General features: G+C 47.2%; 6 protein-coding genes across 6 annotated transcripts; 1 reads left to right on the forward strand and 5 right to left on the reverse strand.

Annotated features, from left to right (window-relative positions):
• Window positions 1-533: 533 nt before the first annotated feature.
• Window positions 534-2,729, reverse strand: N7466_004072 (uncharacterized protein; the record flags this gene model as incomplete). The annotated part of the gene is made up of 2 exons (XM_057163469.1): window positions 534-2,437; window positions 2,504-2,729. 2 exons carry the CDS (start codon window positions 2,727-2,729, stop codon window positions 534-536), a joined length of 2,130 nt encoding a protein of 709 aa, XP_057022150.1.
• Window positions 2,730-4,954: 2,225 nt separating this feature from the next.
• Window positions 4,955-7,577, reverse strand: N7466_004073 (MFS transporter; the record flags this gene model as incomplete). The annotated part of the gene is made up of 11 exons (XM_057163470.1): window positions 4,955-5,021; window positions 5,226-5,298; window positions 5,513-5,646; window positions 5,738-5,849; window positions 5,902-6,326; window positions 6,376-6,462; window positions 6,524-6,556; window positions 6,614-6,858; window positions 6,907-6,941; window positions 7,001-7,110; window positions 7,180-7,577. 11 exons carry the CDS (start codon window positions 7,575-7,577, stop codon window positions 4,955-4,957), a joined length of 1,719 nt encoding a protein of 572 aa, XP_057022151.1.
• Window positions 7,578-8,781: 1,204 nt separating this feature from the next.
• N7466_004074 (kleisin alpha) lies at window positions 8,782-10,591 on the reverse strand (the record flags this gene model as incomplete). Its single annotated transcript, XM_057163471.1, has 2 exons — window positions 8,782-10,269; window positions 10,328-10,591. The coding sequence occupies 2 exons, from the start codon at window positions 10,589-10,591 to the stop codon at window positions 8,782-8,784; spliced, it is 1,752 nt and encodes a 583-aa protein (XP_057022152.1).
• Window positions 10,592-11,840: 1,249 nt separating this feature from the next.
• Window positions 11,841-15,186, forward strand: pmr1 (Ca(2+)/Mn(2+)-transporting P-type ATPase PMR1; the record flags this gene model as incomplete). The annotated part of the gene is made up of 3 exons (XM_057163472.1): window positions 11,841-11,951; window positions 12,053-14,555; window positions 14,612-15,186. The coding sequence occupies 3 exons, from the start codon at window positions 11,841-11,843 to the stop codon at window positions 15,184-15,186; spliced, it is 3,189 nt and encodes a 1,062-aa protein (XP_057022153.1).
• Window positions 15,187-17,471: 2,285 nt separating this feature from the next.
• On the reverse strand, window positions 17,472-17,975 carry N7466_004076 (uncharacterized protein; the record flags this gene model as incomplete). Its single annotated transcript, XM_057163473.1, has 1 exon — window positions 17,472-17,975. The coding sequence occupies one exon, from the start codon at window positions 17,973-17,975 to the stop codon at window positions 17,472-17,474; it is 504 nt and encodes a 167-aa protein (XP_057022154.1).
• A 183-nt stretch (window positions 17,976-18,158) lies between these two features.
• Window positions 18,159-18,507, reverse strand: N7466_004077 (uncharacterized protein; the record flags this gene model as incomplete). Its single annotated transcript, XM_057163474.1, has 2 exons — window positions 18,159-18,317; window positions 18,376-18,507. Coding segments are annotated over 2 exons (291 nt in total), but the record flags the coding sequence as incomplete, so codon positions are not given.
• Window positions 18,508-20,732: the final 2,225 nt, after the last annotated feature.

The raw sequence follows: 20,732 nt of genomic DNA on the forward strand, positions 1-20,732 counted from the left end.
TCGGGGATCGTCTATACTCTATCCATAAATTATCCAATCAGAGTCCTTGTGTTGATCAAAAGTGGTTCTTCCATCATTTAGACTACAAGACAACGGCGCAGACGCATACACAGTCAATGAATAAATGGCATTAATCTCGTAAAAAACACTGTCCCAGCCCAATACATATATCATTTTTAGCCTTTTGAGCGCCAGAAACACAAAAAAAATGAAAGGATCCAGTCGTCCATGCTGGGCCATGAGCCTCTTGGTCCTGAAAACACCAGGTGTATGTACGAGTAAGAACAGACAGAGAATGGAGGGAGTCATATCGTCCCCTAGAAATCCAAAATATGTACCGGAATCCCAGATCGAAGCGGCAAAAGACTAGGGATGACCTAGTCAAGGGTATGAAGAGAATAACAAGAACAGTCAAAAAAGAATAAGTGCAGTAAAAGCAGAAGAAAAAGACAGAACATGTAATCTTTGAAAAGGAACAAAAGAAGTCCAAATTCGAAGATGGAAGAAAATCAAATACATGGCAAGAACTTGTTTTAAATGGTCAGTTCGAGTTTCCAAATCAGGTGAAGCTGGGGGGTACTCACATTCATCACGATAAGCATTGGAATGTCGAACACGTCTCGCTTAACTGTCCAGCAGTACGCGCACTCGACCTTGCCATCCTTGAATCCCAGCTGGTTCATTCCAGCCTCGCCAGCAATACCACCCTTGCGGAGGTGGTTGTTCCACTTTCCGTTATCATCCTGTCCCACCTCCATGTCTTCCTTGGTTTTGTACTTGAGAAGCTTGCAGCGTGTCATTACACTACCTCGAGAATCACCAAATGCCAAGCGCGCAAAGTCTTCATAAAACTCCACAACGCTATCATCGTCAAGAAGTTCTGCCAAAAAGACCGGTTGCGGCCGACCGTTGGTATTTTCCAATGTCGAGCCGCGAGGAGTGAAGCTGCCACGCGAGCTTGTGCCAGATGCCGGTTGTGATGTACCACCCGTATTAACATTGAGGTTGGCCTCCTTGCCCAACAAGACGTCTTTCTTCCATCCTGTCAAAATGCTAAACTCCTTTCCAACAGCGGCAATCTCTCCCGTACGTCGACAGACAATTGTCGGTGTGCCGCAAGCGTTGATGAAATCTTCGTATTCCCAAAGGGTCCGTTGGAAGCATTTTTCCATGAAAATCAAGTCATCCCGATTGAGGGTCTTGGTGGTCGCAATGAAAGAGGGTCGGATAGATGCTAAAGACTTAGCTATACGCACGGTCTTCTGTGGTGAGAAGCGGCGCTGAATAAATGCAGTGAGGTTGTGGAAACCACTTGTATAAGCGTATGGTTCCTTGACACTTTCGTATATCGAGGATGGATTCCGATGACGTTTTTTAGGTCCAACATGTAATTGTTGATGTTTTAAGCTAGGCGTGGTGATCATCGGTCGCTGTCCATTGGGTGCGAGATTACTGGACTTGGCGCTCGTATTGTAAGATCCATCCTCGAAAGCAGATGTAGCCACATGTGGACTACTCGCCGATGCGGGGCTGGTGAAATTGGCAGGAGCGCTTTCAATAGCAAAAGCATGTGGTCCATCTGCCTTCATGTGTCCCGGGAGCATGCCATTCTGGCCGTATACGCCACTGACATTCACATGCTGTTGGCCCGAGGCCTGTCCAGTTGGCCACTCATTCAGTAAGGGATCACCAAACATGAATGGTTGCGGTTGATTCCCCGGACTTTCGCCAAACCCAGGGGCTGGCGTAGAGAACTGCGCCGACCCACTACGGCCCATCGACCCTCGCTGTGTGCCCGAATCGGTGGGTGAATCACCGGCACCGGTCGCCATATGTCCTAGCATTCCAAACTCAAGAGCACCGTAGCGATTTTCGAAATTCATGCTGGATAAATCGAAGTTGAAAAGTGCGGGGTCGCTTGGGTCGAAAAATGGCCCCGCAAATGGATTTTGTGGTTGGGAGGTGTCTCCGGAGAGGGCGGTACTAGGCGTGGGCTGTTGGTTCACAGTGGACGATAAGCTTGGATTGCGACCATTCTGACTGGTCTTCAGATTGTATGTAGGTGAAACAGGCGATTGCGTGGTAAAAGGACTCTGACCCAAGGCCGATTCTTGGTACATGTTATAAGAACCCTGCGGCTGGTTTTGTGGCTGAGGCGTGGGGTAGAAATTGCTGTTCCCTTGCTGCGGTGGGGGTTGTTGGGGCTGCTGCTGCTGCTGTGGCTGCTGTTGCTGCGGAGTACTTGAGTTGGTGCCATTTCTAGACAGTGACAAGCTGGTTCGTAAGGGCGTGTTGTTAGGGAAGAAGTTTCCAGGTACCCCGGGCATCAGTGCTCCGTCCGGGGCATCGTGCAGATACTTGGCCTTTTTACGGACACCGTCATGGCAAGCATCTTGTAAGCCTCGCTTTATGCAGCGCTGGCATGGTCGCTCGTCGCCTGAGAATCGGGTATGTTAGCCAAGAAAATCATTTCGTGCAAGTAATTGCCGATCATCATGCTTACCGCATGTCAAGTGAGCTCGCTGACAGGCGAAACAAGCTCGGCGAGCCTTTTTCCGTCGCGGCCGGGAAGGATCTTTAGCGTTTGCAGCTTTACGGTTCTCGGATTTCACATCGCCATTAATTCTTTCTCTTCCAGAGTCCAGTGGCTCCGAATGTTCAGTTATATCGGCGGAATCGCGATCGCCGTCCATGGGGACCGGGGTGCCGTTCTTGGCTTCCACGTTCATTTCGTCATGTATCCTGGGCACAGGAAACTAAAAAAGTAACACAGACGCGTTCCTAGATGTTTCGAAAATGTCCGGTCCACTATCCGAAGAGCTATAAAAGCACTTTTCGTTCTTCGAACGCACGATCTCGATGCTGTGGCGACGGGAGCATCCGCGCACTTGGATCGTCTCGGCAGATGGGGAGAAAATGAAGATCGGAAGATCTACGTGTTTGCGCAATTACTAGGGTCGAAGCAGATATAACCGGTCGCAAATAGGCCGGGCTAGGTATTCGAGCTTGTAGTGTCCACCCACGTCGTGACTTGGGGGGGGGGCTGAGGCGATTCTCGGCTTCTATTGTCGCGAGCGCGCGATCAATTCTGGCGGGGGAACGGAAGGTAGGTATCGGGTTGAGTCACGGGTGTAACGAGGCACAATCGACTCGGAGTAAGACGTGACTGCAAAGATCTGACACATTGAAGGGCCGTGGAATTGCGAGCTTGTTCAGGAGTTCACGCGACAGGTGAGGAGAGAAAAATGCCGCAACGGTTTCGGGCGCAGCTGAATTCGGGAGTGGAGAGAGAGGGCGGCAGGCTCGTCGGCTGCGGGGAAGCGGCAATAGTATTCGGTCCGCACGAGGCAAAAGAGGTCTTTTGAAGTAAGACAACTTTGAAAAAGCTGTTCGGAAAAATTCAAGAGATTAATGGGGAGTCAGCTTTGCGCGGGGAAAAAAGACGAGGAAGGTTGGAGGGAACTGGTAACTAACTTCGGAATGTTCCCGTGACTCTTGAGGTCCAAGCATCAACAAGTAGGACTGGCAACTGGACCGATTGATACAAGAACCAAGGCGACTTTGGAGTGTATGGTAAATATAGTTGAAGTATTATTTTGTCTTTATGTTATTCTAGTCTTTTCTTTCTGTCGCTTTCATTCTACCGAGGGCTCTGTTATTTTTCCACTTAATTTTTTTTTTCTTTTTTTCTTTTTACAACCTATTTTATGGGACTTTTAGACATCAGTTAACGCCTAAGGCTGCCCAGGTGGATATAGTTCGAGGTTTCGTAAGAACGCCTGTTTTTTGCCTTTTTTTACCTAATTAAAAGCGTATTTTAAAGTAAGATTTGGTAAGAAATATAAGCGAAATCACATTCTGTACCTAGGCATTCTATTTTCTTGTTGCTAAGATCTTCTAGATCATATGCGATTTTTCTGCAGTAAAAAAAAAAAAGTTCACATGCTGACGTTTCAGACGTTAACGACTGGGCGCGGCATTTGCAAAAGTGGTACACTGCAACTAGTGAATCCTTACCCGGATTGGCTACAACCGGCAGATCGTACATCCCCACGACTGGGGCAGTTGCGCACGTGTGGAAAAACTATCTTGCTCAACCTTGGAAGGTATATCAAAAGACATTATGATTTACGTTTCTGGTACTTGAAAAACGGGGTTCAAAGAATAGAAACGAAAGGCTCAAATCTCTTCATGTCCCCGCTCATAACCTTGTATTGTTCAGGGTTCCGAATTCCCCCTCCGGACTCCCGTTTTGTCCCGAGGCTATGTGATGGGGAGTGCCTCGGTTAGAGGGATTTACTTAGCTCCTAATTTGGTTCTTAGGTTCAGATGTTCCAAGTATTTTGTTCCCACTGTCGTCAAGGGGGATAGGTAGCAGTGCATAGCACTTCGAATCCAAGACTACAGGATGCTTGTGATCCTTTGCAACTGGCCCAAAGCGGGAAGGGATGTCGGAGAATTGGATTCTGGCCCAAACCCACCCCAGAACAAAGTAATTGTGGGCCGTCTTCTTGGCTTTGATCTAATCGCGACAAAGCCTAAACGGTAGGACTAATACCGGGAAAGAGCCGGGGCCGAGAGTTTATACTTCTGCATTTGGAATTTGAAAAACACTCCATGAGGAAACGTTAACGATTTCGAGATTGTTGCCTACATTGTAAATCCGGCTGTGAGTAGGACAGCAGCTAGACTGTTGAGCTTTTGAGTATATGAGGACCGGCCGAACGCAGTCCCTATACCTAGCGCTGGAGGTAATTGTAGCTTCGGCCTTCAAATATTCAGGGGATCAATGCATGGTCCAAACCCCGTTGTTACAGGGTCTATAGAGGGACGTTGGGGAAAACGTTGAATTGCAACACTACCTGAGAATAGATGCAGTTGTCCTTACTGAACTGTGCAGTTGAAAGCAAAACCGTGTAGCAATACATAACTGGTTTCCGCCATAAGATAAACCTCACGTCTGGTGGGTAGCAAACTTGCTCTTCTTCCTAAGACGACTCCCATATTGAAAAAATACGTATCTGGATAAGCGTTAGCAATAAACAATCAATAGCACGCGATGTGAAAGCTGAGTTGGTCAACATCTGCCGTTGCATGCAGATGAGATATCAAACCACCCTTGGTCACCATTTCAAGGTCCTCTTTCCAATGCAAAAGAAGGGGTATTCAAGACCATAGCGCAATAAATCAAGTCTCAGGGGGTCGCATAGTATGTCAAAACTTACGGGAAAGGAAGCATGAGCAAGGTTAAAAAGGCGAGCAGCGAAGTTGCCCAATGGTATCCAAGTTTGTTATACACTGTACAGCCGTTAGAATCTTTTCAAGGTATGATTTTGGTTTTGACGGGGCACAAGATGAATAATGAGCCCGGATATCATATCTCGCAATAACGCCAAGGACTCTGGGCACACGATGCATGTCCTGCATTGCTGCATTGCAGTATGTGCAGAATTCGAAGCACAGACCCTCCATTGTGGGCATGAAATCAAGAATACGACTGAGACAGACTTACTCTGGATACCAAATAGAGGAAAGATCCCTCCAAAGCTTGAGCGCATAAAGCTGTTCGCTGCTAGAGCGCTGGCAGCAAATGTTGGATAGGCATCCACCAGAAACGTAAAGATACCCGTAAACACCAATATGACTCTAGTAACACAATCCGTTAGCACCGAATAAAATCGACAATCCCCGGGTTCCCAGTCTTAGGACTGTCTCAAGCCATGACATGCAAACGTACCCTGCTCCAAAAACTGCACTGCCGATTATAGGGGCGATCCAGTGCACGTGAGAATAGACGGTCCAGGCAAACATGAAGAGTCCGATAGTGACCAAAGGTCCACCAAGGATTGCTAACCTTTTGTGTTAGAACTTGTTGCGTCTTCCAATTTCCGTGGCTCTTACCTGATGGTAGTCGCCATTCTGGCTGAAACTCTTCAGGTTGGATTATGTTTTCCGTCTGTATCTTTTCTTCGTACTTGCGCTCCAGTCGCATGTAGTTACGACGCCAGAGCGGATCCGAAGAAATTGCAATAATCATGCCGACAAAGATACCCATGAAGCACAGGCCCCTTTCCCACAATGAAAATCCATAAACGTGTTCGAAGATCAACTGAAAAGCACCGAAGAAAAGGTAAAGAATTCCCAGCAAGATTGCAGAGAAGACGCAAAGGCATAAGCACATGGGCTCTAGTGCCAACAGAAGAATGGGGCGATACATAGATACCAGGACTGTATGAGCCACAGATCGGTGCATTCTCTCAATTGGGGCGATGTATCGGTCATCTCCGGTTTCTTTTCGGAGCTTCTGGGCCTTGTGTCTCAAAAGTCTGATCAAAAGATTAGCGCTTGCATCCGTTGGGCTGGAAGAGCACTTACACAGGATGATAAGTCTCCGGTACCAAGAAAATCATTGAAACAAGCAGCACAGCCGTCCAAATCAACAAGACATAAAAAGTCCAACGCCTATAGATACCATTAGCACTTGAGATCAGTTGCTTTATTGATACTCAGTCTGGAAGCATACCAGTTCGCAAATTCGTTAATAAAGCCACCGACTCTGTCATGTTTTTTCCATCAGAATTGAAGTCAGTAGGAAAGCTGAGATGAAACTTACAACGGCCCGACTTCAGGCCCGATGAATGGACTGGCAGTATAAACCATCATGGGGAACCCCCGTTCATGTCGATCGAACATGTCGCCCACGGTGCCACCAGCAACGCTGAGAAAAGCGCTTCCGGCTAGGCCATTGATGAACCGACAAACCAACATAGTTTCAATGTTTTTCGCCACTGCACATGGAATGAGCCAGATCAAAAACAGGGTAAAGGATACGATGTATATTCTCCGTCGGCCAAAGAACTAGACACTGTCAGTTTTGCTGTATGACAAAGAAAAGACCAAGCTTACCTCAGACAGTGGACTGAGAAAAAGAGGACCGATTCCTAGGTTATGACCATCAGCAATTACTCCAGGTGCGGTTCTATGAATGAACAAAACAAACCAAGGCCCCAGATGAAAAATGACAATCCCAGCGTTGCCACTTCTTGCGAACATTTGAACTCCTTCATCAACTGATCATACGTCGTTGTATACATGGAGGACGTGCACGTTCTAAGACGGGTCAGCAACCGCCACAAAACCCTAAACATTTTGAACAATCCGGAGTATATGAGCACTCACACGCAAAGCGAACCACACGAGACAATGAGAACAATCATCCAGCGCCTCGCCATACTCATTTTCTGCGGATGCATGGGGTCATTTTCCTCCCAGCGTACCGTAAACCCCTGATCATCATCTGCATCTTGCCCCGCTTCGTCGGCCTCGTCTTGTAGCTCATTCCCGCCGATACTCACACCATCATTCAACGACCAACTCCGTTCAAGAGATTGAGATCGTGACCGCGAGCGTCTCGATAGCCGTTTTTCCATCGCTGCGTCATGGTGTTCCTCACTGGACTTTGAGTCGGTGATCGGGGAGAATCCCGTTTCTTGAGGTTCGGACTTGATATGATCGATCTCGTCGCCGCTTTTCCTGCCTACCTCACAGGCTGGAATGTGTTCCTCATCCATCGCCATTTTGGATCTCTGCTTCGGCGAGATATCCGGATGGCAAATATGACGGAAACCGGGTTGGGGGTGGGTCGAGGACGGGTAATTGGCAACCACGGGTGAGTGTCAACAGTGAATTGAGAGATTGGTCGACGAGGGGAAGTAAGTGAAACTTCAGCTTGGGACGATCTGAATCTTTCTTGTCTTCTGAAAATTAGCTCGGCTTGAATGCTCGGAGCTTTGGAGCTTAGGCCGAGCTGATTAATGGGCTAAAGGTCAGGCCCGCGCGGGCCGCAGATTTACTTTCTCTTTGGGCAACTACTCAATACGGGTCATTCGTCAACAAAAGCTAAATTGGGTGACTCAACATTGAAGTTGGTTGCATCAGGCACAGGTCCATTTGTCCTACACTAGTATATACTAGCATCTGATCTATCAAGGTCATCTGGAGGTTTGGCCTTTTTCTTCTTACCCGTGAAATTCACAAAGCAAACATTGAATGCATTTTCAAATCCGATTTCGTTTTTAATTCTCCGGCTTGCCTCCGATTCGCTCTGCAAAACGGGCAAAACGGATAACGGTTCCCGTGCATGTACGGAGTATCAACAGAAGAAGCCGATGATCTATAAAACCCGAGTTTCGAATGAATAATGTTAAAAGGTCAACTTATGATCTCGGTGCCAATGAATTTGAAAAAAAAATCATTGCGGATTAAAATAGATCATGACAGTGCCTGTATCGGTCCGGGAAACTCACTTGTAGGTATCACGGCCAGGATATCTTGTGGCTCGCGAACTTGAATATCTTCACAAGACAACCTTAAAAGAAAACTTACATGCAGGTACTGCAGGTACTAGGATTATATGCCTACAAAAGCACCAAAATCTGGGCAAATTGCACCTAGAGGGTATGTTCAATTAACTAAACTGCTGACACTATGATAGACCCGTTCAACTAAACGCCAGCTGCAGGCAAAACAGACGTCGACATAAGTAAGAACAAAAAAAGAAAAAGAAAAGAATTCCATCAAACAAGCCATCAACGCAAAGCACCGTTCACCATCCCAATCCCAAACTCCAGATAAGCATCTAAAAAACGATACGATCTTCAGACAATTATCGGATCTTCCAGCAACCCATAGACCGTAACCCAGCTGTACATGAATGTAAAAACAAATTGCGCCAGGGTATCCCAAACTTTTCTTAGGTTTCAGTATGGAATATTTACCCCTTTACAGAACCTGGCTCAGCTGGCTGGCAGCACCAGCAGCATTCTCCTCGGCCCAGGAGCCCCAGAGTGCCTGCTTGCCACGGATCTTGAGAGGACCGCCAATTGACTTGGAGGCCTGGTCGACCTTGACGGCATCCTTGGTAGCCAATACCAAGATCTCAAAGAACATCTTGGTAGCATCGGCCTTGCTGGAGCGCTGCTCGGGAATGAGATCCTGGAAGACCACACTCTTCTTCTGAGAAGAAACAGGGTCACCCAGCTGCTCGCGGAGAATGTGAACGGCGTGCTTGGTGCCAATGGACACAGGCTCGTTGTCCATAGGACGAATGGTGTCGTCCATTTCATCCAAAGGTGCATCCATGCCATCATCTTCACTGAGGTTCAGATCGTGAGTTTCATCGCCGGGGAAATCGATTTCAGACCGCTGGTTGAGAGAAGTGTCAAGACCAATACCCTCATCGAGGGCAACAATAGCTTCGTCATCGCCGAGTTCCAATTGAGGGAAACCAGCAGCTTCCACATCCATGTCAGAGATACCACTGTCACGCTTTCTCTTCAGCTCGCCAGCCTTCTTCACAGAGTCTAGAGACAACAGCGAGCGCAGCTCAGGAGCCCATCCGCGGCCGCGATCCTCGCCAAAGATGCTGGAAACAAAGTCACCATTCTGTTGGCGGGTCATCAGGGTGAGAAGAACGGGGTCACGAGGCAGGAAAGTTGCGGGCTTGATAATAGCAGAGCGATCAGCTTGCTGTTGCTTGACCTGACTGTTAGAGAATTTCGCTTCTTTGTCTGCGGGGATGCGCTCCTCGAGCTTCGCGCGCTTGGCACGCTGAGCGTGCTGGGCAGCAGCAGCTTTGGGTGTGGCAGAGATATCCCGGTTGTATTCCTCTTCAAGTTGATGCATTTGAACGGATCCGGCATCGGAAAGAGGGCTTTCGGTATCACGGTTGAATCGGTCGTCATTTGCGCGCGGGGTTTGACCCCCGAAATCGTCTTCGCCTCCAAAGTCCATTGGAGCGTCATCAATTAGATCATTCATGTGGTGGTCATCGTCAATATCCATGTTATCCAACGGAGCACCATCGTCGCCGATATCGAGAGCCAAGTCATCATTATCAATGAGCTTTCCGGAGTCACTGTGCAAATCTTCTTCCATAGGTCGAGGAGCAGGAGCATCTCGACCAATTTCCATAGTAGTATCATCTCCAAAAGGTTCACCAATATCGAGATCAACCAACGAAGGGTCTTCCAGACGGAGGGGTTCCTGAGACATAGATCGACGGAAACTGCTATCTCCTAGGAGCTGGCTACCGAAATCCATTCCACCAGGCTGTTTTCCTGCGGGCTCCAGTTCCAAGTTTTGGGGGAATAGCAGAGATGTATCCAAGTTTGTAAACAGGTCGGATTCGGTCAGCACATCGGGCAGAGTGATACCACCAGGCGCCACCACTGTAGATGTCAAGTCGTTGTTATTTGTGAGGCGGAAGGCCTGATCGGAATAATGTTAGCACATGAAAAATATTGGGCGGAAAGTATCGTAAACATACCATTTTGATCTTCATTAAGGCTTCATTGCAATCATCCAAAAGATAGCGAGCTTTACGGCTGTAGATACGCACAACACCAAGCAACAGCTGTCCACTCAGTCGCAAAGCCATGGGCGCTTGGCCCTGATCGACAATTGCATTGACACTGCTTTCAATGTCAGATTGGAGGATGTGCGACTTGGACAGTTTGCGCTCGATGTTGGCCGACAGCCACACGCGGGCCAGCGGGCCCGTCTTAGATAGAAGGGTCTCCGAATAGAACATGGCGGCGATATGTGGTCAAGTGGCACTGTGTACAAGGACAGGTGGGAGTCCCAACAATATGGAAATGTGAAACCCGCCCGGCGCGGGGTGAGGCGTGGCAGGAGGTGACGCGCGTGAAGCCGGGGAAAACAAACTGCTCTTGAGCGCGGGCTTTATCCCTGGTCGCGTTTCCACAGGAAAAATAGGATTCTGTGCAAGGGCGGCGGGTAGAGATACAGATTGAAGGACACGTCGCGTTGCAGTCACGGCGTTTAGATGGGGCGCGAGAGACTAGTTGGCTGAGAAACCAAGAAGAACGAGGGATGCGCGTGTGGGAATTCAGGCAAGAGAGTTATGCTGATGTAATCAGGCAGAAATCGAGGGGGCTGGTGTCTGGCCTGATTGGCTGGGGCGGCTGTCCGGAGAATACTAGGGAAAAAGGTCTCCATGACCTCTCATTTGAGAACCTATACTCCGTACTTCCTGTACACTTGTTTACAATCTCATCGAAAATAAAGTATTCGAGGCATATCCATAGCTGAGATCATATAAAGTAGGGCCTAATTATAGAGTCTCAACGCAAGTATTTGAAAATCTTGACTGTAGTTTGCTTGGAATCGGATTGGCCAAGATAGCATTGGAAATTAAGATTATTATGTCCATTCCAATAATGTTAACAACATTAAGGTAGTTCAAAGAGCCAAGGTCTACCTACTATGTATAATAGGATGACACTTCCACTAAGTTGTTCTAACTAGTACCCCGTACTACATCTTTGTTTAAGTTATCACTGTTGTTCCACCGAATGCGGTTATCCCCGGAATAAGTGTTTATCCGAGCCACCGCCGGTCTAATCCAGAATAGGTAAAGCATCATCATGGGACTTGGCTGTTTCCAACCACTTTTGTCGCATTGTCAAAGTCTCCAATGCGAATTTTGGAGACCTGATTTGGTGTTTCTCTTTTATTCTCATTCTACTGTTTTTAGCTTCTTTTTTATTCCCTGGCTGTTTCACGGGGTTGACTGGCCCTCTCATACTGTCGATCTTAACGCGGTGCCCCAGTTCCCACCGGGATCCATCGCCAGTCTGGAACACAACCCCCGTTTGAAGCTGCTGCCAGATCGCATCTCCTCCCAACCGTGATCGCGCCCACCCCTCAACAATTACAATCTAGACGGGATGAACAGTCGCTCTCAAAACATATAACGGTTATTCTTTTTATTTACTTCCGGATCCCTTTCCCAATCTCTCCGGTAAAAAGCATGAGAAATGTCAAGATCTCCGGCACCCGCGTTACCGCTGCATAATGCACAAATCTCCGATTCACCGCGACCCTCATCCACCAACCCATTAGGTGGAAGACCCGATGCCCCCTCATCGGTAAGTCAAGAAGAGAATATCTATTCAATTCCAACGGCAATCACTATCCTTGGCCGTTGCGCGGGGCGCCACACCGCTAACTTTCAACTTTCTTATCATAGGCCTCAACCTCCACATACTCATGGCTCGAAATCCATGAAACGGCCGAACGATTACAAACCTCACTATTACATGGCCTGACACCTGCTGAGGCGGAAATTCGTCTTGCACGCGATGGGCCCAACGAGCTTCCTCATGAAGAACCGGAGCCCCTGTGGCTGCGGTTTCTCAAACAATTCAAAGAAACCCTCATTCTCCTTCTCCTAGCCTCTGCAGTGGTCTCATTCATCATGGGCAACTATGATGATGCTGTCAGCATTACCTTGGCAGTTACAATTGTGGTCACTGTTGGCTTTATACAGGAGTATCGATCGGAAAAGTCTTTGGAGGCGTTGAGTCGTCTAGTCCCCCATTTCGCCCATCTTATCCGTGATCTTCCATCTGCCATTCATACTGCCAACAATGCCACCCAGGGATCTCCTCATCCTCGGGAGGAAGCTGAAGAACTCAGAACCAAAAGCCCGGGCGCCGCAATGAAAGCGTCTTCTACTGTCCCCGCGAGCGAATTGGTACCCGGAGACCTAGTGCTCTTCTCAACTGGCGACCGCATCCCTGCTGATATTCGGATTACTGCTGCGACAGATCTTACTATTGACGAATCGAACTTGACTGGAGAGAATGAGCCTGTGGTGAAGTATACTGCGGCCCTACGTGTTGGGCACGGTGGCGCTGTACGGGCTCTCAAGGCCGTCGATCCTCCTCGTTCGCCGTTCTACGACGCTCCCGCCAGTGGCGCTGTCGGTGCTGATGTCCGCTTGAATGAACAGCATAATATCGCGTTCATGGGTACTCTGGTTCGCTCCGGACACGGTCAGGGAATTGTGATCTCAACCGGTGCAAAGACGGAGTTTGGAAGTATTTCAGCTTCTCTTCAGGAGATTGAGAGTCCCAGAACTCCGTTGCAGTTGTCGATGGATCGCCTCGGTCAGGAATTGAGTTACATGTCGTTTGGAGTGATTGGTCTGATCGTCGTCATTGGTATATTTCAAGGCCGTAAACTCTTGGAAATGTTCACTATTGGTGTTTCACTTGCTGTTGCTGCCATCCCCGAAGGTTTACCAATTATTGTTACCGTTACACTTGCTCTGGGTGTGCTCCGCATGGCCAAGAGAGGTGCTATCATGCGGAGGCTTCCCAGTGTGGAAACTCTTGGCTCTGTCAATGTTGTCTGCAGTGACAAGACTGGAACTCTCACCATGAACCACATGACAGTCACCAAAATGTGGCACTTTGACTGTGATGAAGCATTCGAAGTTCAGCGAGATATTGCCTCAACACTTTCCCCGGGACCGGCAGCACGCACTATTCTTAGAGTTGGAAACATTGCGAACAATGCTCGACTCTCACGCACGCACGCAAACTCTCCAGCCAGCGCCTCCTCGGCCGCAGTCCTTTCCTCGACTGTTGATAGGGACTCTGGTGCCGTGAAAAGTAGATGGGTTGGTCAACCTACGGATGTTGCTATTCTGGACCTGTTGGATACTTTGGGAGAGGATGATGTCCGTGAACGGATCAGTGCTCGTGTTTCTGAAACCCCTTTCAGCTCTGAACGAAAGTGGATGGGTGTCATCATTGGTAGCGGCGGTGCTGGGGAATCCCATGGAGGATCTAATGTGGCCTACATCAAGGGTGCTCTTGAGCAAGTCCTGGCCCGTTCGGATACGTACCTGACCAAGGATGGCCGAGAGGTTATTCTGGACGAGCCACGGCGCAAGATCATTCGAGATGCGGCAGAGCATATGGCATCAGAGGGTCTTCGAGTTCTTGCCTTCGCCAGCGGTACTGCGCGGGATGAATCTCGAGGCATGAAGGGATTCGGTAGCCGCTCTAGCACCCCTGTCTCCAAGTCTAGTAGCCCAAAGGATGACGACGATCGGTACAATGGATTAGTCTTTGCCGGACTGGTTGGTATGAATGATCCTCCTCGCAAGGATGTGCACAAGTCTATCCGTCGTCTCATGGCCGGTGGAGTACGTGTCATTATGATTACAGGTGACGCTGAGACAACCGCCGTGGCTATTGCAAAGAAATTGGGAATGCCAATCAATGAATCTGCTGGATCACGGTCAGTCATCCGCGGTGATGAACTCGACCATATGACAACTGCGCAGCTCGCCCAAGCGATTGCCACCACATCTATCTTTGCACGCACTAGCCCCGACCACAAGATGAAGATTGTTCGTGCACTGCAGTCCCGTGGAGATGTCGTGGCCATGACTGGCGACGGTGTCAACGATGCTCCTGCTCTGAAGAAGGCCGATATTGGAATTTCGATGGGCCTACTCGGCACGGACGTTGCCAAAGAGGCTGCGGACATGATTTTGACAGATGATGACTTTTCTACGATCCTTCGCGCTATTGAGCAAGGCAAGGGAATTTTCTATAATATTCAAAACTTCATTACCTTCCAGCTCAGCACCAGTGTGGCTGCGCTGAGTCTTGTGTTGCTCAGCACGATCCTCGGTTTCAAGAATCCATTGAATGCTATGCAAATCTTGTGGATCAGTAAGTACCATATTTTCCCCTTGATTTTAAAATTCGCCATCTAACTGTGACTCCAGATATTCTCATGGATGGACCGCCTGCTCAGTCTCTTGGTGTCGAGCCTGTCGACCCTATGATCATGAACCGACCCCCACGACCAAAGACCGCGCGTGTGTTGACCCGGCCCCTCATCCAGCGCGTCCTTACTTCCGCCATGGTTATCATGTTGGGCACCCTCGCCATCTACATCCATGAAATGGGTGATGCAACTGACGGGCAGTCTCTGGGCACCCGTACAAACGTAGTCACCGCCCACGACACCACCATGACATTCACCTGCTTCGTTCTGTTCGACATGTTCAACGCCCTGACCTGCCGCAGTGAAGGCAAGTCTGTGCTCCGAGGCGAAATTGAGCTCTTTGGAAACAAGATGTTCAACTACGCTGTCCTCGGTTCGCTGGCCGGCCAGGCCTGTGTCATCTATCTCCCCTTCCTGCAACGCATCTTCCAAACCGAACCGCTGAGTTTCGGTTCCCTTTTCAAGCTTGTTTGTCTCACGAGCTCTGTATTCTGGGTTGATGAAGGCCGTAAGTACTATCATGCGCTCCGTCGTCGACGAGGCCTTGGCGCCGGGTACAGTCTCAATGTCTGAAATGATTTTTCTTTTCGTTTTCTGGGTGATTTGTTGCACCGTGTTCGATTTTTTAAATCCCAAGACGGGGTGTGTAACCTACTTGATGGGATGATGTCCCCTATACATAATAGAGCTGGGGAGGAATGCATGTTGATGGCTGATGTACTTCGGTAGATGGGCCTGTAAATCTAATGAAATTCATGTTTATTCGGATCGATTCCAAATTTTTTTTTCGGGTTTCCGTAGATTTTTTTAGTTGGATCTACTAGTAGGTATGCTCTGGAGTATCAATCAATTGATTCCAAAGTTCCCACATTGCAGGTGGTATTGATTAACTGGTACTAGTCACCTGGGCACTGTCCACGAGTACAGCCCTGGAATATAGTAGCGAGTGGGCCTATCGTGTGGTATTCTTCAAGCATGTTGCCTGTAATTGACCAGATGGATTTTGGGTGCTTTTAGCCTTGAAATTATTATTTCCTTTGACTTGGCTAGGTACGGGGTAACACTTATGCACAAGTAGGTACAGTAGTCTTCGAAAACAGATTATCCCACAGACACTGACGTTGTTTCTCGGCCCGTACCCGAAAACACGCTAATCCATACAATGTTAGGTCGATTTGAACACAACCCCTATTTAACCGTATCGTGGTATGGTATGTATTGGGTTTCAAATATCTAGTGAGTTATTGTAAATTACCGTATGCCTCCATGTAAGTCTATGGAACTTTTTCACTGCGCGCGAATCAATTCAGTGTTCGGTTCATCTCACGCGCGGCATTTTTCCTAATCGTGTGCTATTGCTCTGGCATCCCAGTTAGCCAGTCTTTCTAGCCCAGTGGGTTTGTCTCTCGAAAATGACTCTTTCTTCCCCTGTCATGTGCCGAAGACCCCGTTTCCTGAGTTCCGAGAAGAATTGTAAGGCAGCATCGTATGTTTCAAGATTCGTCCAACCGTCCCTTTTAACAAAACCTTCGATACTGTCAAAAAAGTCCTGGACCTCATTCCAGCCCTCGGCCTCAACGGAGTGACTTTGTAGTTCATCCTGCGTGAAGTGATAGGGACATTCGCCTCGGATGCCAAGTTCTTGCCAATACGTAAAGCAAATCTATTAGTCCCGACCGATCAGAATATCGTGGAAATAACGCCAAACCTACCTCTCAACGTTGATGAGCGCCTCACGAAAGGAAACGATGTCATCGTCCCACGTATTTCCGGCCAGTTCAACCAGGAGACGCCGGGTCTTACCATGATCTAAATGGAATGCTCTGGCAAGCAGGGGATTGCGTTTTTCGGTTTCCAGTAAATAAAGTTGGAATAGTATTGATTTGAATATTTTTTGTTTGATCTGAGCTTGTTGCTTAGGATCAAGATCGGCAAAGTTGTCTGGATGTTAGAGTAGAATACTACCTTGGTAGTCTATGAGCGGAGATGGTTGCGCTTGAAGAAAGAGTAGACCTGTCTACAAGCCTTGCTAATCAATGACAGCTATTATTTTACTACTATCCACAAAGAAATTAGAGGAATGAAAGTTATTATGCTATAATATAGGGCGAGTGAGGACAGGCTTAATATCTATAATTAAAGGGGCCACTTTGATATACTTTCTGAGCAGCTACAGATGCACTTGTGGGTTGTTTTGAGCTGGTGAGGTCAAGGGAGCTTTATTTGGCTGTTTCGGAACAGCATATTTTTTAATCCATTCTGTTTCGCGCCAGCCAACACCTAATATGTAATCTTTAGCAGTTAACCCTAGTAATAGTTAGCTAAAGAAATATTATATAGCTATATGGTAATGCCTATAGGGACCCTGAGAGATATCTGTAGAAGAGCGCTCTTTACTCTAAAAATCCCTATTAACTGTAGGCCTAATACTAAATATGTTATATATTTACTCTTTTACTTATGGGTTGGCCTTACTAATAAGATTTACTAGGACTATGTCTTCTACTGTATTACTAGCGAAATATATACTGCCGTAGCTAGTAAGGAAAATATCAGACTTCGCATGTAAGGGTGAGTGTGAGAATAAAAACACTATAAAAATAACACAGATAGCATCTTTGATTCGATAGATACTATATCTCTCATAATAGAAAGTTTGGAATCCGGATTAAGCTCATCCCAAATCAATCTAAGTTGTGTGCTAGTCGCCTCTTCCATTAAAATATATTCCGAGCCTATAGGGTTCTCATCTATAGCACTCCAACCTAATACTTGGGGTACTAGAATCTGGAGGAAATGCTGAGCCTTAGAGAAGAATGTATAAGATTAAATATTTCCTATGTATAAATGGGGTAAGGTTAACATATAAACTCTATAGTAGCGACTTCGGAAGCAGTCGTATGAAATAGGGGTCCGGAATTTAGATTAGGGATACGGGTAAGCACTGTTCTCCCATCATTCATAATCAAACGGAAGACCTTGTTGTATCCTCCCTCTGCCAACTTGATTATTGAGACGCAGCTGTCTGCTCCGATAGTTTTGGCCGCTAAGCCTTGTAACCCGGCGACATCGAAGGGCTTATACCTGTCCCGAAATTGTTGATCTTCATCCCAGAGCCATCTTCCGCTTGTATAGCGGAAGAATTGCTCGTAATTAAGATCGGGTGGTGTCGTTTTCTCGGAGGGGGTCTTGAGCGTGCGATAGGCGAGGTTGTCGCGAACCATAGGAAGGGAGGTAGGCGTTGAAAACGGTTGTGGTGATGCTGAACGGAGGGCAGGCGTTCTTGAGCGAAGACCCTCAAATTTTTGGGACCTTAGCTCTCGGAGAGATGATAGGGCGCGTCGTGCGATACGCAATTTCATTGCTGGTCCTTGTTTATGAGAATGGTGTTGAGATCAGCTGCGCTGGGGTGTAGCCGCCCTCAAATTCCTAGTGCGTGGTACATCCTAGTGGATTTGTTGAGTATCCATCCAGACATAATTCCCGTTCCATTGCATCTAGTCAATTGAACGATAAACAATTGACAGCTTTTATTCAAAAAGCCATTACTGTGTCAAGGTCAACAAAAAGATATTTGATGAAAATGAAACAAATACAAAAACACAAAAAGATTGACCGACGCAGGGATCGAACCTGCAATCTCTTGATTCGTAGTCAAGCGCCTTGCCATTGGGCCAGCCGGCCGTCTTGTATGATAAGGGGAGCTAGCTGTGGTTACATAAGGCAAAGCTTATTTTGTTTGAAGTGCCAACACCTTCACACCGCCTCCGAGGCTCGCATCTGTAATCCGCTTCGCCGCCACGCGCAATCGGAGTGGCAATGAGGTGGCAATTGTGGAAATGCCTGGTTGTCGGGTCTTTTACTAGCCTCATTCACTTCCTGTTCATTTTCGATCTGGTTAGTGCGATTAGGTTCGTGGTTTGTGGTGAAGAACTGATGACTGTTGTGGCTTGCGCAAGGTTTATCTTCAAATGTTACGATGTGTACATATATATCTATAGTATTAAAATGTCGCACCCTGTGCAGGTGCCAACAACAGATGTCTGCAGGTGGAACACCGACATAACCAAGTGCTTACAGAGGTCAATCAACTCAGATCTAATTTACGGTGAGGTAGTCAATGTTTCACATGTGCATTAGATGTAAGAAAACATGAAAAATCTATATTGATGTCAAGTATGGAAATAAGCATAAGGTTTGAATGTTATCGATGCACATGTGTACCTGAAGTTACATTTAATGCACATGTAGAATGGACCACCAGACACCCCAGGTATGTACATTTAAAATCAAGCATTTGAGACAAAGACCAATTAGGTAAAATGAATCTACATATAGGTCCCTATACATCCTGATTGGCCCATAATAGGGGTAGATAGAATCCACGTTCAGCCTCATCTCCAATCGAGTAAAGCACATGCAAGGCGCTTGGATTTTAAGACATCTAGACTCCTGCACCCCAGATACACCCTGGCCCCCCTATACCGGGAGTATCCACCTCGAAAGACGGGAAATTGAGAAAAAAGTCTTCAGACTTGCCGTTAGTTCGAGGGATTGAGACTAGAGTGACCCCCCTAGCCACCCCAGCATGCGTCGACCCACGACGGGCTCTATATTAGCAAAGGAGATCAGATGATGCAGCTTGAGATCATAGCGGGGCTAAGGATCCTCTTTGTCTTGGAAGAGGATTGATTGCATGGGTTGCTGGTGTTAGGGTGCAATTTCGAATCTTGAAGAGCATGTTCGCTCTATGCCACGTTGAGTAGTTTAGGGTTGGCGACGATATAAAGTGGGCTCAAGAAGCTTGATTGTGAATCAAAAGTAGGGTGTTTTGAAATTTGAGACGATGCAAGGACCATGTCTGTGATGAATTTCCAGTGCATGTTGGATCAGCGTTGAGTGTCTTGAACTCAAAAATAGGAAAGATGACTAGTTGAATGTAGTCACAGAGATCGGGAAGTATACTAGCGCTGATAAGGCCCAGACCCTTTTTTTCTTTTTTCTTTTTTCTTTTTTCTTTTTTTTTTCTTTGAACATTTAATTTCCCAAAAGAGTCACGGGCCGATCGATGACCATTTGAGTGCTACGAGTGGATGAAGAACACAGTCAGATTTGAGGACTCAGGAATGAATTGGGTAGAGATGTTATGGACTCCCCTTTATTCATTAATGAATTGTCTTTTTTTTCTTTCTTCTTTTCTTTCTTGTATACTCTACAATCTTCACAAGAACTTACTGTCAAAATCCCGAAATTCGGGCAAAAGACAGACTTTCCTGCATATCCCGATCACCGGGTTGTTTCGGGAGCGGCAAACCGTGAGCTTATCAGGAGCCAATGGAGAAGAAGCTCAATATCTCAGAGTTCAAGGGCAGAACCGAAAGCGTCGAGGCTTGGCCTGCAGCGGACTGACCCACTTAGCGTCCGGTGGCAAGTCTTTATCTGCGTCCAATCAGAATCCCGATAACACTCCCTCAGCTGTCCAATTGCTTGCCACGGATAGTGGATTGGGGGAGATGGAGAATGTCAGAGATAAGAAATCCCCCAATTCCACTGTTTAAGCTGGACTCCGGCCTGTTGGAGTTCGCCGAAATTGTAGCAAAATGTATGAGTGATAAGCTTATCTGGGAGAACAAGGGGATGTTATAACCACTTCTGGATCTATACTTTGTCTAGAAATCGTATATAGAGAGCTCAAGAGCCTCCAGGGGGGAATCGAATTACAAGAGTTATCATTTTTTTTTTTTTTCTTACCTCCCCCTCGTTTGACACACCCCCATGGTCAACTTCCCCGGAGATACTCACGAACCGATACGATGGTTCCCACCGGAGATCCATTGGGTAGAAGCGTGGACTTTGTTCCGGAGCCAAGAACTAAAATTCCATTAGGGACCAAGGAAAGAAAAGGCAAAGAGAAAAAGGAAAAAGGAAAAAAAAAAGGCGAAAAAGTTATTCCCGCCACCTCTCTGTTAAGTATGGTCCGGTAGCATGCACCGGGAGGATTTCATGATGATGCCAATGGAAAAGATAGGCATTGAGAGATCTAGGTCTTCTTTTTTTTTATTGTCTTGAATTTGTTACTTTTTAGTGTGTACTATTCCCCCTTCTTTTTTTATTTTATT

Source organism: Penicillium verhagenii (genome assembly GCF_028828195.1).
Source record: "Penicillium verhagenii strain IBT 33310 chromosome Unknown utg000005l_segment0_segment0, whole genome shotgun sequence".
In the NCBI taxonomy this organism is placed as follows: Eukaryota; Fungi; Ascomycota; class Eurotiomycetes; order Eurotiales; family Aspergillaceae; genus Penicillium; species Penicillium verhagenii.